We start from the raw sequence: 14,508 nt of genomic DNA, 5'->3' as shown, positions 1-14,508 counted from the left end.
CCTTCGTGGATTTCTCCCATCAGAGTCTTCGCCTCCTCTGTTCCTAGACACTTGAGTAGGACGCCATCAATCGTTCGGTAGAACAAGTCGTCTTCTAGTAACACATATTTTGTAGCCTGAAATCGTATCCGCCGATCCACTTTCTTAGATGGATCTTTCAGGTAATCGGCGATCTCTTTTCGCCAGTCATCGGCCGCAAGTTCTAGAGACATGGCGCCTTGAATCGGCTGATATCCGGATGCATGTTGGGCGAGCTTGTTGGCATCCTTGTTGTGATTCCTAGGGATGTGCTCAATAACCGCGGACTTGAATTCTTTCAGAAGCTGCAGGCAGTCCTCGTAATAAATCCTTAACACATCATCCTTGCATTCGGACCTTCCTGTTAATTGGTCCACGATAAGCATGGAATCCCCAAAAATTTCAACAGCATCAGCCTTGACTTCCCTCAATAATTGTAACCCCTTCAACACAGCTCGGTACTCTGCTTGATTGTTAGTGGCGGATGCTTCTATCGGTAGAGAGAAATCATAGCTTGCCCCCCGAGGCGATATGAGGACGATACCGATTCCTGATCCGGCCCCACATGATGAACCATCAAAGTATAAGGTCCATGGCACTAGTTCCACGAAGGTAGCCTCTGGTCCGCAGTGCTGGGCAACGAAATCGGCCATGACCTGACCCTTGACGGCCTTTGCCGATTCATATCGAAGATCGAATTCCGATAAAGCCAAGATCCACTTTCCGATTCGTCCTTTCAAAATCGGCAATGACAGCATGTATTTTACCACGTCGTCTTTGCATACGACTACACACTCTGCCGATAGCAAATAATGCCTGAGTTTGGTGCATGAGAAGTAAAGGCATAGGCATAGCCGCTCTACTGGGGGATACCTTGTTTCGGCATCCAGAATTCTTCTACTGACATAATATATTACCCGTTTCTTTCCCTCGAACTCCTGGACCAGAGCCGACCCGATAGCTTGTTCATCGGCTGATAAATATAGTTTAAACGGCTTACCAATTTGAGGTGGGACCAATACTGGTGGTGAGACTAAGTACTGCTTGATATCTTCTAGTGCCTTGCGTTGCTCTTCTCCCCATACGAAATCTTGGTCGGGCTTCAACTTTAACAATGGTGTGAAGGCTTGGATACGCCCAGACAGATTAGATATGAATCTTCTGATGAAATTCACCTTGCCGATTAGAGATTGCAACTTAGTCTTATTCTGCGGGGCCACGACTTTATTGATGGCCGCTATGGTCTTCCGGTTGATTTCTATTCCCCGCTCATGAACCATGAATCCTAAGAATTGTCCGGCGGATACACCGAAGGCACACTTATTCGGGTTCATCTTCAGCCCATGTTTCTTCGTGCATTCCAGTACCTGCCGCAAATCGGCTAGATGCTCCTGGTGTCCTTTTGATTTGACTATGACATCGTCGATATAAATTTCTACCAGTATGCCGATAAGTTTATGAAATATGTAATTCATGGCTCGCTGATACGTAGCGCCGGCGTTTTTCAAACCGAAAGTCATTACCACCCACTCGAATAAACCAAGGTGACCCGGGCATCTGAAGGCCGTTTTGGATATGTCTTCTTCGGCCATTAGTATCTGATTGTATCCAGTGTTTCCATCCATAAAACTAATAACCTTGTGTCCCGCGGCGGCATCTATCAGCACATCGGCTGTTGGCATGGGGTATCCGTCCATTGGCGTGGCCTGACTGAGGTTCCTGAAATCGACGCATACGCGGAGCTTTCCGTTCTTCTTGTATACGGGTAGAATGTTGGAGATCCATTCGGCATAACGGCATTGCCGAATAAATTTTGCTTCGATTAGCCGCGTTATTTCAGCCTTTATATCAGGTAGGATTTTAGGATTACACCGCCGTGCAGGCTGTTGATACGGTCCATACCCTGACTTTATGGGTAACCGATGTTCGACAATAGATCGGTCTAATCCGGGCATCTCATGGTATTCCCAAGCAAAGCAATCCTTAAATTCTCTTAATAAATTTGTCAATTTACATTTGTATTCTGGATCCAAATTTGCACTAATATACGTCGGCCTTGGTTTGGTGCCATCGCCTAAGTCTATCATTTCTAATGAATCGGCCGACGTGAAGCCGTGTCCTAGCTTTCCATCTTCCCGGGCGAACTGATCCATTTAGTCTGAATCTTCAGAGCCGACTGCTCGGATCGGCTGTAGGCCAAAATCGGACACCTTCAGGAAATCAGTGTCCCATATCCTCCCGGATATGCACTTGACGTTCTCGCAGCTCCATTGCTGCGTATCGGCTGCCGCGACGCTGTATGCGGAATCGGCGGTGACCACCTCAATGTTGTCGCCGACCCATTGTACGAGGCATTGGTGCATCGTAGACGGGATGCAGCAATTTGCATGTATCCAGTCTCGGCCAAGTAGCATGTTGTAGGACCCTTTGCCATTAATAATAAAGAAAGTAGTAGGAAGGGTCTTACTGCCGATGGTGAGGTCGACGCAGAGTGCGCCGCGGGCGGGGGACACGTTGCCTTCGAAGTCCTTGAGCATCATATCTGTCCTGGTCAGGTCGTCATCACTCTTCCCTAGCTTCCGGAACATGGAGTACGGCATGATGTTAACCGCAGCTCCTCTGTCTACTAGTAATCTGGTGATGGGTCGGCCGTTGACATGCCCTTTAAGGAACAAGGCCTTCAGGTGTTGTCATTTGTCATCTTCGGGCTTCTCGAACGTGGCTGTCATTGGCTCCAAAGCCAATTGTGCCATCTGCTCTTCTATTGCCGACATGTTCTGTCGGTCGGCAGGAGTCATGAATTCCATCGGCAGTATGAAAACCATGCCGATGTCGGCTGCTGATTCGACGTCTCCCCTGTCGTTTCTTTTGGGGCGCCATACCTGAGACCTGTCGTTTTTCTCGTCCGCCGTATGCTGTTGCTCTTCTTCCTGCTGTTCCCACTGGCGGAGACATTGGATTCTTCATTTTTGAGACTTGGTTAATCCATCAGGGCACCACCTGGGGTTCACTGGTTTGGTTCGTGGCCTGGCGCGTTCCCATTCTGGTTCGCGTCCTAAGGGGTTCTCGTCTGATACCCGAGCATCGGCCATCTCTTCAAGTCGATCGTGAACGCTAACCTTGTTTTCTGGCTGGTTGTGTCGATCGAATCTGCCCCCCGGCCTATCGTTCCGCTCGCGCCTGTCTTCCGACCGGTCATATCGGTCACTTCTGCCCCCCAGCCGATCACGCACTGGAGGGCGCCGGTCTTCTTGTTCGCGCCAGTTCCTGCTGATCGGCTCTGGTCTTCCATCTCTGGAGCGAGACCTCCTGAACGGCCGATTGTTATGATACGGGCCGTTGCACTCAGGGCAATTATCGGCCGATGGCAACCTGAGGTTGCTTTCCCAATAGTGGATGAAGAACGGGTATCGCCAGTGATCTTCATGTCGCTGCATCACCTCTTCCCGGGATCTTGAGCATTCATGTTGCCGTTGATATTTGTTGAGCAGAAATTGGGAAGTGATGGGCCTACGTGGTTCTCCCGATTCATCGTCATCGTCCTCCATCCGCTGTTTCCCCTTGACGTCTTCGGGTGTCGCTTGATTCCTGGGGTCTATGGCGCCGCTTTTCTTAGCTGACTCAGATGTCAGCACCTTGGTCTGGAGCGAGTTCTTCCCTGTGTCAACCATGTTGGTGGGGAAGGGGTGCTGGTCGATCTTCATCGGCTTGGCCGGCTTTGTTGGGACTTCAAACTTGAGTCTGCCTTGCTCGATGGCCGATTGTATCTGTTGTCGGAAGATTTTGCATTCATTTGTATCGTGGGAGGTGGTGTTATGCCACTTGCAATATTTCATCTTCTTCAGCTGTTCGGCCGATGGGATCGTGTGGTATGGCGACAGTTTGATCTGTCCTTCTTGGAGAAGAAGATCGAAGATTTTATCGGCCTTTGATGTGTCAAATCCGAACGTTTCCAGTTCCTTTTTTCCGAATGGACACGATATTGGTTTTTTCCCTTTAATCCATTCCGCAAGGCCGATCTGTGTTTCTTCTTCGGTTTCAACCTCTTCTAAGTATGCCACCTTTTTCTGGAAGTTCCTTCGTGGATCAAAAGGGCGTACTTCTTGACCAGACATTCGGTGGACGATTTGGCTTAAGCTCTCAAACTCCTGCGAAGCGTATTTTTCTTTGATATGAGGGAGGAGACCCTGGAAGGCTATGTCGGCCAATTGTGCATCGGTCAGGGCTAGGGAGTAGCACTTGTTCCTGATCTCCCTGAACCACTGCACATATAAGGATATCGGCTCGTCACTTCTCTGTCTGAGGCTGGTTAAATCAGACAGCTTCATCTCATGTATCCCCGCGTAGAAGTATTTGTGAAACTGCCTTTCTAGATCAGCCCACGTAATTATCGAGTTGGGCGGTAATGTAGTGAACCATTCGAAGGCTGACCCAAACAGGGATGATGAGAAAAGGTGCACCCGTAGAGCATCTTGCGCCGCTGCTTCCCCGCATTGGATGATGAATCTGTTCACGTGTTCCACAGTTGAGGTGTCATCCAGCCCCGAAAACTTGGTGAAATCGGGAACTTTGTACCGATGGGGAAACAGCAGTAAGTCATATGTAGGCGGGTATGGTGTCTTGTATGTGTAGGTCTGCATCTTCGGTTTTAAACCGAATAGCTCTTGAATCACCTCCGCTATGCGTGCCGTCCAATCTAGCTGTTGCTGATGGACTATCGGCTGGGGAACCGGCACGTGTTGGTACACTGGCGGCGGGATGACCGGGTGATGGGCGAAAGCGTGCGGCGCCTGATGTGTCATAGCCGGCTGCGTGGTCGGGGTCGGCTGTTTGAATGAATTGGACGCTTCGTCATATAGTACGAGCGGCGCAACGCCCCGAAGTACTTCCGTTGCTTCTGCCCCCCTGCTCATCTTCGGCGTGACGGGCTGATACTGTGGCATCGTCGGCCTAATGGCCGATTGGAAAGATGCCTGGAGTTGAGGACTTCCATGGCTGGCCGATTGATCCTGGACGGCCGTCACTGATGGTGCCCCCCAAGGCGCTGAATTCAAAGGAGGAAACTGCGCGCAGGACAACTGAACGGGATGCGGCCGGAGATATGGCGCGCTGTGAGGCCCTAGAGGGATTGATGATGAGGAAGCGCTGGGACCTCCAATTGGAATTTGGATCGGCTGAGGAGCCGAATAAGGTGCACTTGAATAACTCCTGGTCGGGGCCGTAATAGGTGGAGCATATGCCGGCCCCTGGTACCCTTGGGATACGCCGTTGGCCAAGGAGCTGATGACGGCATTGTATACCGTATTAGAAATCACCGGGGATTGATCAATGAAAGCTTGATAGACAGATTGTTGAACCATCTTAGATATCTTGTCCGAGTCCTCGGTGATTGTGATCTGGCAGGGAGTCGGAAACGGAGTCTTTTTGATGGTTTCCCCGCTCCTGGTACGACTGAAGGATTGCAGACACGTCTTCTGGTAGTATGCCATCTGTTTCTCCAATTCTTCCTTTTGGTCGTCCCTGAGGTCTACTTCCGTCACTTCGATGACGTTGTCTTCTGATACTTCAGCAGCTTTTGACATAGTGGCGGTTGTATTGGTCCCACCGAGCGTGCCAAAAGTGTGTTAGCGCTAGAAATCGGCTGATCGAATTCCTAGCGTTGGACACACGACCCGGGAGAATCTGCTTAACTCCTGTTCGGGTGATCGCCCTGGTGCGGTTCGCGTGGCGTGCCAGCCAATCTGACCTGTTGATTGGCAAGGAAAGAAACGTGTCAGATCCCAGAGGTTGCGATCGGCTAAGGTTCCGATCTCGAGATAGCTTATCAGCGAATCGGCCGATTTGCTGTAATAAAGAAATCGGCTATAATGCAGCCGATTACCGAGCAACGTTAATAAAGAAGACTGCTGGAGTAATCTAAACAACGCTACAGTAACGACACTAGGAACAGATCTAATCGGCTATGCGTAAAACGAATAGATTAAATAACAAAGTACAGGAAAGCCGAAGGTTCCAATTCCTAGCTGGATAACTGGTGATAAAACTAGAACAACAGGTAAAACCTAGAATTCTAGTGAATATCGATAACTGGTGAATAAATCTAAACGAAACGACAGCGATGCGCCCGAAGTTAAAGCTTAGAAACTATTCGATAAGCGGAACTTACAAGATCGGCCGGAGGTCAAGTTGATGCAGCCCCGCCAACCCATACGAACTCGTGAAAAAGAAGAAAAGTATTGGCGAAGTCGCCGGCTCGAAAGTAAGTACGAGGAAATAGTAGTTTGTTGTATTGATTTGATGATGATTACAGATCTATGAAGGTGGCTATTTATAGCCTGTTACAAATACGATTTTAAACGAAAACGAATATTTACAAGTACGATTCGTACTGGAGTCGATCATCATGCTCTCATGGGCTGACTCCCTCTTTATCTTCATAATCTTCTTTAAGCCCATACCGGCCCAATCGCTCCAGCCTCCCAATCGGCCGATTTCTACCCACTTCATCGGCAAGGGATAGCCGATTAGGGCCCACATGTCGGGGGCTCCGACTACTCCGACCCTGGGACCTAAGGTCGAGCGAGGTGGAGATCCTCCCTCGGAGGGTCGGGCGCATCCGATCCCAGGACTTGGAGTCGGGCGAGGCGGAACTCCAAAGGCTAATCGGCCGATCCTCGACTGTAGCACCAATCAGCCGATTTCCAACCGTCACCCCTGTGTCTCGCCGCATCTTCTGATTTCTTCCTTCCCTAATGCCGATTTTACACGTGTCAAAATCTGGCGTCAACAGAATAATTTCTAAATTTACTTACATACAATGTAGCTTATCAACCCAATTAGATGGCTCAAAGATGTTATCGAAGATTTAGGTGGTACTTCTCCTGTAGTGCAAACCAAGGTTGTTGTTGAACGTCATTTTAAAAGAGTACACATCTCTTTTCAAGTACCTGTTCGAGAAACAGATTTCACCTCGAAGTCACCAGGAGAGTCCATCCCGATGGTTTCAATTGCCGCAATGGGTCAAATAGTACCAAATAGGGTAACTTTTGAAAGGACTGCCATGGAGGCCTGCCTACAGCAGCTTAAGGATCATGGGTACTTTGTGCTAGACTTCTCATATTTTCGAATAAAGTAGCTCGAGGAGGAAAAAAGCAATGTAATTTTGACGACTAAGAGGCTTTGTCGGCTTAATCAACATGACATGGTATGGAAAAAAATTTATCATTCTTTTAACTTTAGTTATATACAGATTTTAACTTTCATCACGTTATTATCATCATTTAGGATCTCTTTGGTACTACCAATATGGCAATTAGCTTTCGTGCGATTCTTGCTCAAGTCTTGGATAAGTTGGATTTCACTTACTTGGGTGGAAACCCGATATTCACCAGAGATGGGAAGTTCCAGTTCCAGGCTCATATCACTTTCTACAGGCCACAATAGTTGACCTCTCCATTGTTCGAGATTTATGGTCGTCCATGTGATTGCCAATGTGAAATGAAGGAGAGTGCACTCATCCGTGCTCTAACCTTTTTTGATGAAGCTCTAGGCTAGACGATTGGAGATCTTAACTATGTTCCATATCTAAGGAAGCGACACGGAGCATGAAATGTGTAACATGCATGGATGTATCCCTACCCTTTTCTTATGGATTTGAACTTGTTGTCTCTAAGACCTTATGTATTAATATACAAACTTGCATTATTGTCAGAACTAGTTATATTGTATTGTGGCATGGATGTACCCCTACCCTTTTCTTATGCTGGCGGTTAGTTACAAGATAATAAAGTCTAATCCACATTAATAAAGTCTTACAAGATAATTAATAAGTCTTACAACATAGCTAATAAGAAATGTTAATTTATCCTTTTACGATTCTTCCTTCATAGTCACTACGTAACCATAGCTACATGGATTTATCAATGCTTGCTTCAACACGCTTGATTCTTCATTCATGGTCTTTGAACAGGTCTAATTTCTCATACTGATTGTAATCCTCAATGTCCACTACACCTTCAACTCCAAGGATCCTTTGTTTTCCAGAGACGGCAATGTGCTTCTTTGCATTCATAGGGTCGATTATGTAGAATACATGTGCGACATGCTCAGCGAGTACCCATGGGTCATCTTTGTAACCTACATTGGTTAGGTCTACAAGCGTCAACTCATAGTTTTCATCTGTAACGCAATTTGGGTGTTTGACCCATTGGCACCGAAAGACGAGGATCCAAATATTCTCTCCATATTCAAGTTCCCATATTTCCTCTATGAAACTGTAGTAAGTTATGTTCTGCCCGGATGTATCAATCGCCTCTATGCGAACAACATTATTTTGGTATGCCACGCTTTTGTTGTCTTTGTGGTGGTATAAAATGTGTATCCATTAATTTTGTATGCTTTCCATGAGGTGACATTGCTTGATGGGCCAGACGCCAACATGGTCAATGTTACTTCGTTTGTGGAATTTCCTTCAAATAGCTGCTCATAGTCCTTCAACCATGATGGGAAACGACGCTTTTGCTCTTTAATGATTCAATCCTCTGATGGACCATCACTTTCTCCACGGATCTCATTTAGGTGTTGCTCTATGAAGGGCTCTACTATTGCGAGCTGTTGTAGAATGCTTGAATGCGCTTTCTCCAATTGTTCGTTACCCTTGTCGATGAATCTTTTCATTCCAATGGTACCTCTCCCGGACAATCTCCCCTCGTGTCGAGATTCCAGTAAACCAATAACTCTCTTATCTTTTATGTAATCTATGCAGCAATCTCTTCTGTATGGTAGCTCTCAATCATGCTGCCCTCTGAAAAGGTCTAGTTTCTCATGTATCCATTGAGAGTCGACATAAACCGTTCGTATGTCCACATCTAATGGAAGTACATAGGCCCTAGTTCATTTATTTGCTGGACCATGTGGACCATGAGACGTTCCATGATATCGAAAAAGGACGGAGGGAAGCACATTTCAAGATGGGCTTGAGTTTCAGACACAAACAGCTGAAGCCTAGCCAACTCGACACAATCGATCACTTTCTACGAAATCATGTTGAAGAAGTAACACATCCGTGTGATAACCATCTTAATGAATATTGGTTTGATAGCCCGGATCGCTATAGCGAGAAAAATTGTGATCATCACATGGCAATCATGATAGTTATAGCCGGCAAGCGTCATGTCCTTCAATGAGACTAGTGACCGGATGTTGGATGAGAATCCGATCGGCACTTTCAACCCATGCAAGCACTTGCACATAGCTAATCTCTCATCTGGTGTTAAGTTGTAGCTAGCTGGGGGAAGGTATTGCTTACCATTAGGAAGTTCTTGCGGGTAGAGCTCTGCCCTGATTTGAAGGTCAATCAGATCCTTACGTGATTTTAGTCCGTCCTTTACCTTGCCTGATAAGCCCAAGAATCCGATGGTGCTATCGAACACATTATTCTAAAGATGCATCCCATCAATGCATGGCACACTGCCAGCTCTCGCTAGTATGGCAAATACTTAAAGAAGATTGGCATCTTCTTAAATGGCATGTGTACAACGTTTGTAGTTTCATCCTGCTTCCTGCCCCTTTTTGAATTATCAGCACCACCTAATGACTTTTTATTGAGTTTGAACTTGACCTTCTTGCACATTTCAAATACTATTTTATCTGTAGCCTATTTTGCAGCAAAATCATTCTCATTGGTCCTATCGAAAAAGTCCTTCATCCTACGGTATTTGTGCATCTTCAATAAGAAGCGCTTGTGCCGCATGAACATTGTCTTCATATATCCCTTAAGATACACATATGATGTTCCATCCAAGCAAACTACGTATGTTGTCTTATGTTTTACTTGACTTGTCAGGGCAAATAGTGTGGGATAATCATTGATGGTAACAAAGATAATAGCCCTTAGTGTGAAGTGCTCCTGTCTGTACTCATCCCACATCCGAACCAAATCTTCCAAAAGCTTCTGCATATCTTCCATCAATGGATCAAGGAAAACTTCTATGTCGATGCTAGGTTACTTCGGGCCTTGTATAAGAATGATTAGCAAAAGTAACTTTCTCTTGTGATATAGCCATGGGGAAAGGTTGTATATGGTCATCAGCATTGGCCATGTGTTGTGCATGCTGCTTCTTTCACAAAATGGATTCATACCGTCTATACTCAACACGAACCATACATTCCTTTTTTCATCTGAAAAATCTTGATAATTGGCATCAAAGGTCCTCCAATGACGAGCATTAGAAGGATGTCAAAGCTTTCTGTCAGCCTTTATTGGGTGATCAGCATGCCAAGTCATCAGTTCAGCGATCTTTGGGTTTGAGAACAAACGCTTCAGATGGTCCATGTCGGTGTTTTATACCCAGCAACCTACCAAGGGGTATCTCGAGGTAGTAGATTGGTTGGTGGGGGATCACCGGACCTGAAACTCGAAGGTAAAAGTGAGGACACAAGACATGGATTTATACAGGTTCGGGCCGCCGGAGTAGTATAATACCCTACGTCCTATTTGGGGTGTTGCATATTGCGTCCCGCACTTGGGTGTTGTTTAGTGTTGAGGATTTGGTCCTCTGTTGTGGTTCTATGAGGCCTTCGCCTACCGATTTAGGGATGCCTGCCCTCCTTTATATACTCAGGGGGTGGGATTACTAGTCAGTTATAAGATAGGAGTCCTAGTAGGATTATATGGTATGAGTCCTAGTAGGATTATAGAGGAATCCTAATAGGAGTCCGTTTTCTTCCTTCCTTGCGGATACTGGGGATTTAGCCCCGACAGTCCGCCACCGGCAAGTACCACATCACCAAGGCAGTGACTCTGGCTGAGTCGTCGTGTCAGTACCTATACAGGACTCGTTCTCCACTTGAGCACCAGCACTTTTCTTTGTACCCTTCTTCCTCTTATTCCCAATGGAGGAACCAGCACGGTCCTCATAGAAATTGGCATTACTTTTGTAATGGCTAGCATCGCAATTTGGACACTTTTCCAATGTTGTGTACTCACCACGGTACAATATGTAGTGGTTCCTGCATGCGTGTATTCTTTGCACACGCATCTTAAATGGATTGATAATCTTCTTTGCTTCATATGTGTTTTTTGGCACAAAGTTAGGCTTCGGGAGCAACTTGCCCAACAGAGTAAGGAGATCATTGAAACTATTGTCTGACTAGTCGAATTTAGCCTTCAAGATCAGAAGAAGAAGGACGAAACGCAACACTGTCCACTCCTTCCCACATCCTTCATACATACGGTCCTTTGTTGCCTTCTTGAGTGTCTCGAAATTCTCTAACCCTTTAGCACTCCCTAGCAACACTTCCGGTTCAATGTGGCGCAACATATCCTCCATATCAACATCACGTTTCTCGTCTACCTGTGGTTACACACGCGCATCTGTTTGATCACCATTTTGATCTCCATGGTCATAATCATTATCCATCATAACATGATCATTTTCGTTTGTATCATCACCACCCACTTCATCAGAGCCAATATCGATGTCTGTGTTGTTGAAAGTACCTCCTGCCTCACCATGGTGGGACCAAATTGTGTATCCATCCACAAAACCTCGCTTTATCAAATGCCTCTTGATGACATTAGTATACTCCCAAACAATATTGTTGCTACAGTCAAAACACGGACAACGTATTTGCTTTGTCTTGCAAGTGCGAGCATGCTTCTCTGCAACCTCGACAAACTTTGATACCTCTAACTGAATGTATGCAAATGTCTCCGTATGCCATACATCTATACTCTATGATCCATCTTTAACAACCTATGATAACAATTCTATGTCATATTAACTAATTTAATGAGCTACGGGTCGCAATAATTAATAACTGAATTAAACTCAATTCTATAAACTCAGTTAAATTATGGATGTAGTACAGAAATATAATCAAAATCAATTCTATATTACCCTAAATGAAACTCAATTAAACCATGGATGTAATAATTAATAAGTAGAAGGAAAAATCAAACTCAATTATATTAAATTCAATCAACCTCATTAATTAAAACTATGGATCTAATAATTAATAAGTAGAAAAAATATAATCAAACTCAATTCTATATTATATTAAAATGACAAACATAGCATTTTAATGGTTATAATGTGACCATAGAATTTTATTTAAAAAAATAATCTATCTCTAATTATTTTCTCTCTCTTCCCTCCTCTCTCTTCTAGGTCTAGATTTAGATCTAGATGACAACCTAATGAAGTTAGAATGGATAGAAGTTGAAAAAGAAGGTTGGAATGGCACAAACTTACCTTTTATAGTCATCTCCTCCAAAGAAAACAAGAGCAAAACATTCCCCTTTAGATTTGGTATTTTTGGAAATTTTCCCGAACTCCTCTCGGGCAAGCTACGAATAGAATGTTGGCTAGGTAAGAAGCTGTCTGCGGCTTTCTCTGGGCAGCATCTGTGCTGGCAGGCCACCTAACACACCCGTCAGCACAGATGCATCCCATCTATGCTGGCAGGCGCTTAGTCCGACGGCCCCGGTCACCTTTATACTGGTGGGTGCCAATTCTGGCCGCAGCACGTTACGACGTGCCAGAACAAATTGTTTGCGTCGTCGCAGTAGCATACTAGCAGTCCGCTGTCCTCGCCAACACTGGCAGGCGTCCGCGACAGAGACGCTGCCGTTTGGCTGTTACTGTCCCCTAATAAAGTACTAGCTCTACGGCATGCTTAACAAGGCGTCGCGGCGCGTCACGACGAGGGATTAGATGGGATTAAACAAGCTTCAGGGACGGTAATCAAGATATGCCAGCCTGATGACAGTAGATGAGACAAGACAACAATATATATAGATATATAAATAGAGATTACCACTAGTACATGTTGATCGATCGGCCGGTAGCTCGCGGTCGGTCGGTTGTCTGTGCAGGGGAAACAACTCGATCCGGACCACAGATAGGCTACACGAGGAGGAACAAGAAGAGGAAGAAGAAGAGAAAGATGGAAGTGAAGAGCCGAAGAGTACAAACAAATGGAGGAGAGGCTGCTACTAGCAAAAACAAGCAACAAAGAGCGGCGAAATGGAAGGGAGAAAGTATAAAGAACCATACTTAGGTGGCCCTAGCTAATGGCTAATGCCCTACCAAAGTACTCAAACTCCTACTACCAATTAAACCAGATCTCGTCGTCCTTAATTAATCAGCTTCGCTGAGAGCTAGCGCTAAGCTAGGCCGAGGCCGTCGTCCATGGCGAGATGGCGATGGATCCATCGCCATGGCCGCCGGCCGTGGCCGTCAGCTCGATCGATCGATCGCTAGCGGAGGAGGCTGCGGATGATCTCGGCGCCTGGGCTGTTGTGGTCCATGGTGGCCATGAGGTCGGACAGGCGGTCGCTCAGGTCGTCCACCTCCCGGTGCAGGCTCTTGATGTAGCTGCACGTCTCCTTGAGCAGCTTCGTCGTCGACGCCTGCAGCGCACACACGCATTTCGATCAGTTACACATCAGACGACGACGAAGACCTTGACCTGGAGCTAGACTGGCATGCGATCAAGCAAAATATGCGTACGCGCACCGCACCGTCCGCGTCGTCGTACTTGCAAGCGGTGGCGCTACAGTTTGTGGCTAGCTTTTATGCGTGCGTGTCGGTTTCAGTGTTGATCAGTGCTCAGTATGTAGTCAGTACTGTGTATGTTTGAGCTTAGCTTGTGACTGTCTACTGTGCATGAACATGCATGCCTGTCTCTGCGCTTATGATCATCTCTTGTTGCTTTGGATGTGCGAGCGTACCTGGCTGCCGCCACGGCGGCGCGCGCTGGGGAGCAGCGTCTGGAGCCTCGAGATGAGCTCGTTGATCTCCTCCTCCGAGACCGACGCGCGGGACCTCCTGCTCGACATCCTCGTCGTCGGAGCGAGCGAGAGATATATAATGCGGCGAAGATGGCCGGAATCTCGAAGCGGCCGGTGACCGAGGCGACGATCGAGAGCACCAAAGAACGACCTGAGCGCGACAGGCGGCTGTGCACGATCCGAATACGCTCGAGCTCAGTAGCTAGCCGAACGCTGGGTGACTCTGAGTCTGAGCTGAAGTGTGGCGATGGGAAGCAGAAATGGAAGGGGATCCCTAATTTATAGGGAGATGGGGCAGTTGGTTAGCTGCTGCTGCGAGTAGGTCCTAGCTGCTGAGCCTGAGCTAGACTGCTTGAGGCACAGGCCGGGCGGCCGGGGTCACGGCAGGGGGTACAGGAACAGGAACAGGAACAGGAAGATGTAACGCGATAGGTGATGGCGCCAATACAGTGGGGTGGTAAAGAAATCGGCCCGCGCCCGGCGCTGTTGCGCACATCTCTACAGAGAAAATTCGGGGCGGCTGGGCCCATGTGTGTCCCTCTCTTACGCTCTCTCATCAACCGTAGACGCCCGTGGGCCCGCGGCCAGTTATGAGCTGCGGCCGCATACCAACCTTCCCCTCCTCCTCCACTTGCCGCGTGCAAAGAAATTCAGCTGGCTATGAGGGTTCTTTTTAAAGAAAGCATGGCCCTGCT

The 14,508-nt window shown here is 46.9% G+C and overlaps 1 protein-coding gene across 1 annotated transcript; it reads right to left on the bottom strand.

The window, feature by feature from the left end:
• Positions 1–12,793: 12,793 nt before the first annotated feature.
• Positions 12,794–14,129, bottom strand: LOC117851855 (transcription factor ILI4). Its single transcript, XM_034733759.2, has 2 exons — positions 13,754–14,129; positions 12,794–13,432 (listed from the first exon to the last, which is right to left on the bottom strand). Exons 1-2 carry the CDS (start codon positions 13,859–13,861, stop codon positions 13,280–13,282), a joined length of 261 nt encoding a protein of 86 aa, XP_034589650.1. The 5' UTR covers positions 13,862–14,129; the 3' UTR covers positions 12,794–13,279.
• Between the last annotated feature and the right edge of the window lie 379 nt (positions 14,130–14,508).

This window comes from Setaria viridis, chromosome 4 (assembly GCF_005286985.2).
Source record: "Setaria viridis chromosome 4, Setaria_viridis_v4.0, whole genome shotgun sequence".
NCBI lineage: Eukaryota > Viridiplantae > Streptophyta > Magnoliopsida > Poales > Poaceae > Setaria > Setaria viridis.
This window is presented reverse-complemented; position numbering and strand designations above follow the sequence as displayed.

Bases quoted from the DNA above. Each gene is read 5' to 3' on its own strand.
- LOC117851855 (XM_034733759.2), bottom strand. From the start codon at position 13,861: ATGTCGAGCAGGAGGTCCCGCGCGTCGGTCTCGGAGGAGGAGATCAAC. The intron at 13,433-13,753 runs GTACGCTCGCAC...TGTGCGCTGCAG, and splicing joins GCCGCCGTGGCGGCAGCCAG to GCGTCGACGACGAAGCTGCT.